Raw genomic sequence first — 4351 nt, 5'->3', positions numbered from 1 at the left:
ACTTTCAATTTCAAGTAGTAGTACCAAAGGTATTCCTTGAAATAGGAAAGTGATAATGACACTCGTCTATCTGTCTTTGTCTGTTCAAAGACACTCCAGTTGAACATCCATTCATAATCCGCAAATGTAATTCCATCTTCTAATTCTGGCAGCATGACGCAAATTATTTGCGTTGCGCATCCTCAACAGGTAAGTGTGTGTGGATTCTTTTAGTTGTAGTCGGTCAGTAATGTAGTCTCGCGTAGCCAGGCCCCCTCCCGCCATACCATACTTCCTACGAAAATGTGTCTGGTGAACAGCCTTTGGTATCGCTGTGTGCCGCGTAACCAAACATCGGCAATCTGAAGACCGGATTTGAATTCTTAAACGCTTCACTAAAGATCAGATTCGTATGCAAACAGTGCAATCTTATCATCTCAATTTGTTTCTCTTGTTTTGTAAAGAAAAACTCAAGACAACAGCTATAGTCATTGCAGCAATGCTTGTTGTGATATCTGCATGTCTACAGCAGCAGTTAAATGCAGCCATGGAAACTTTGACGTCGACAGGTTTTGATTTCATGCAGGCATGATCGACGTTGTATGTAGTGCGTTGTGTGCGCTCTGTCACAATGGAGACTGAATGAGAATGTACTGGATGGATGCGAACGTACTTGATGCTGCTTGCTGTATGACGTCCAAACTGACCGCAGACAGTCCAGAGTGAGCGATATCTGATGGAAGGTCTTAGATAAGTTCTTTAGTAAAGCGTTTAAGAAACCAAATCCGGTCTTTAGATAACAGATTTCAATATCGACATAAAAGGCTGTTCAACAGACCCATTTTCGCCCGGAAGTATGACACAGCGGAAAGAGGTCTGTCTACGCAAGACTATCGGTAATGCAAGTATGAAACTCTTTGTTTGGTTGTAATGGTGGCTGTGGCATGCATTTCTATTAGTCACAGATTGTAGATTGTGCTCTGTTGCCTTTCTATTAATTTATATTTATTAGCCTTAGGTGCATGCGCTTGTCCTAGCCTCGTACCCAGGTCTTCTTGCGTACTCGGGGAAGAGGGCCTGGTACATGATGTTTTAACATGCGCACATAATACCTCGAAATCATGCTTTGTGTGCCCACATGCGGAACTGAGGTTGTTCAGAATCTTGAGCTGATAGTATAGTGCACAATGACAGCAAAACAGCTTTCATGTTCTGTTCTGACTTGTCTTTCTCAGTGGCTGTACACATGAAGATATAGGAGCCAGTGTGAGCGTAGCTAGAGTGCTACTCTTCAGGTTCAAGGCACTACCAGGGGTGATGTGTCTGCTGTTTTGTCCTTTGTCTGCTTTTTATGACTGAGATACCAGTCCTGCTATCACGTGCCTGCACCATCTATTCTGCTGCAGTTTGACTGCTTACTGAGAACAGCGCTGGCAGATCTGCGTGGAAGACGGTTTTTTATAGATGGCAACTCAAAAAAATAAGCTGCAACTTCTGCTGCAGTCGTTCTTGGTCAGCCAACACTTTTAAGGCAGCCACAAAAGCAAGGTCTCAAATCGTCTAGTTAGATCACTTGACCTTGTCAAGATCTAGTGGCTTCATCCAGTACTGATGCACGGAAACGGTTTCCTGTCTGTTGCACGCAACACACACACACACACGCACACACACACACACATTATGTGACATATGTACCAAGAGCTCGATGGAGAGCCATATAGGACCACGCCCCTTTCTGTTGTGAGACTCGGATTAGAAGCCTCGCTACGCTCAGCAATAATATATCTCAACGCAATTGACATGACAAGAAAGATGCTCGCTTCGCTCGCCAATTAACTTATTAATTAATTTCTAGCTGCAATAAATGATCCCACTTACTCCATGGGTCAATCCACAAAAAGTACAAATAAGTTCAGTTAGCTAATCATAGCAATACTTCATATAATGTACCGGGCGGTCTCTGATTTCGCAAAGGAGATACCATGCCGCAGCAGAGTTTCTTGTAGCCGTATAGACTTACATAATGGTCGTAGAGTACAAACATAGCTTACTGGCATATGCAAAAAGCTACCAAATACCAAATCACTTCAAGTTGCAAAAACATTCGCGATAGTTGCTACAGTTGCAATTTTCCTGGAAGGGCGTGGTCATGCATGCCGGGGCAACTAAAAATTAAAAATTAGTTAGACGACTTACCTAATTGACACATATAATTTTTGGCAAGCGCCAATTTCACCCAAATGAGCAAAGCTACGGAGAAAGGTTTCTATCATTTCTTTTATGGATCGATGACATCATGCAAACGAGAAGTAATGGGTAATTGGATCATACAGTAGAAGTGATCAAAGTGTGTGTGGGTATTTACGGATTTATGCATGTAGCGCGCGCATGCATTGCTGAGGCTGCAATTATAGAGCAGTCAGATATAACACTAGCCTAGTTTCATATTTCTAATTGTTAGCTAGTTCTTTCTTGGTGCAAGGTAAGAAAGAGACTAATTTAAATGTAGGCAGGCAGCCATGCATGTACGATATGATCTGATATCATGTAAGGACTTGAATCGGATCAAATCAGTCTTCTAGCTAATATAATTAGACAAATCAAACTGCAAAGGAAAAGAGTATATAGACTGTATTTCGTCCAGTTATACAATCCAAAATGAAAAAGTTTACAATTACAAAAAGTGTAAGTGCAGCTCTGCATGTATAAACTCGCAGCAGCAACATTACTCACAGTATACAATAAGTACAGCAAATGCGAACAGACATGCTACTGCATGCATGTGATGCGTACATCGATCACAACAGCAAAGCCTCAAACCTATGGCATGTACCACGCAAGAGTTTCATGAAATACTGTGCACGAATTTCATGTTTATTTCCTGGCAGCGAGTCTTGCGAGATATGGATTTTTCTCTAGTACGTGTAAGAAAAATGCAGCTGCAAGACAGGCACCATAATGTTGATAATAATCCATTTTGGACTCCTTGGTAGCGAAGTTTGTGACAACCTTGACAAACCACGTGGTCAACATGCCCAGATGCTTTCCTGCATAGGACAAATACCCGTATCCTTCCACATCAAATCCACTCGCTTTTCTATTACCAGCCTGATCTTTCAGCTTTTCCCATTGCTTATCAGTCATGCCAACGCGAACGAAAGCACCTGATATCATAGGATTCTTGTTGACCTCTAAATCTTGAGAATCACTTCGTGGAAAATCAGAATCAGATTCGATGTCCTTGATGCATTTTCTACCTTTCTCATTAATTGAAAACTTCTTATCGTCTTCTGTGACGTACTCACATTTAAGAATGCCAAGAGCTTCCTTCACTACTTCTTTGGTGATAATATTTTCTGGCCAATTTTCATACGCACTGAAGAGTTTTCTATGCACCTCGGCCACATTCATTTCATTGGGATGGACATTCAATGCAGCAAGAATGGCATCTTGAAGAAACAGTGGTGAAGGAGTATTCTTTACTTCATCCGGCAGATACTTGTCAAGCCAATCATATCCACAGAATTCTGGTGAAGCCGCTTGAACTGCTGCACAGACCCTTTGACTAACTTTAGCATCAGCAAATGAAGTCTCGAACTTGCCTGTCTTTGCATCAAGCTTTGAACCAACACAAGTTTCATTTGCAATCAGTTGAGGCGTCATGATGGTTCCAAACTTCACTTTACTGTCAGGGTTTCCTGCACACATGCCAATCATGACTAATAATCCACTTTCTGACACTTGATTAGACTCTACGCCATATTTTATTGCTTGCAAGAAATCCATGGCTCCTTCGTGTTCACTTTGTAAAAGAAGAAACACGCCCATATTAAAGGTCGACTTCTGCAACTGCAGCTTGGTAGCCACACCGCCCACCAAAACTTCGTCTGAACTATCCCGTATCTGAAAATTAGGAAAGAACGTGCAACCAGCTGTTTCCAAAACTTTCCTGACAGCCCGGAGTTCAATAGAAACGGCCGTCACCACCACGACATCTAACATGTTCTCTAAAAACAATTAAACAATAAAACCGCGTGCAAGCTACTGTCAATGCATGTAAGTGTCAATGCTTAGTGTTGGTTCTTTCTCAGCATTCTGTGGTATAGAGGCGACAAAAGCGGGGGACGTAGAAGTACGTACCTCCACAAATTTTCGTCTCTATACTGCAGTCAAATTTACTCACATACAGGAAGTTCCAATTCAAAACATCATCCGTTTCTGCAAGCATGCGGCTGGAAATCATTCTAGCGATATAAATCCATAATTTTATAGAAATCTGCTCTAACAAGTTCTCGAAAGTCTTTCAAAAAGGAGCAGCGAGCAGAGCACATTGCGAAGCTATTGATTTCAACGTTTCTAAACTATCTGGCGA

General features: G+C 41.8%; 1 protein-coding gene across 1 annotated transcript; it reads right to left on the bottom strand.

The window, feature by feature from the left end:
- Window positions 1-2853: 2853 nt before the first annotated feature.
- On the bottom strand, window positions 2854-3981 carry LOC134198367 (uncharacterized). The gene has a single exon (XM_062667744.1). The coding sequence runs from the start codon at window positions 3979-3981 to the stop codon at window positions 2854-2856; it is 1128 nt and encodes a 375-aa protein (XP_062523728.1).
- Between the last annotated feature and the right edge of the window lie 370 nt (window positions 3982-4351).

The sequence above is a fragment of the Corticium candelabrum genome, chromosome 2, assembly GCF_963422355.1.
Source record: "Corticium candelabrum chromosome 2, ooCorCand1.1, whole genome shotgun sequence".
Classification (NCBI taxonomy): Eukaryota; Metazoa; Porifera; class Homoscleromorpha; order Homosclerophorida; family Plakinidae; genus Corticium; species Corticium candelabrum.
This window is presented reverse-complemented; position numbering and strand designations above follow the sequence as displayed.

Coding starts and splice junctions, on each gene's coding strand:
- LOC134198367 (XM_062667744.1), bottom strand. CDS start 3,981: ATGTTAGATGTCGTGGTGGTGACGGCCGTTTCTATTGAACTCCGGGCT.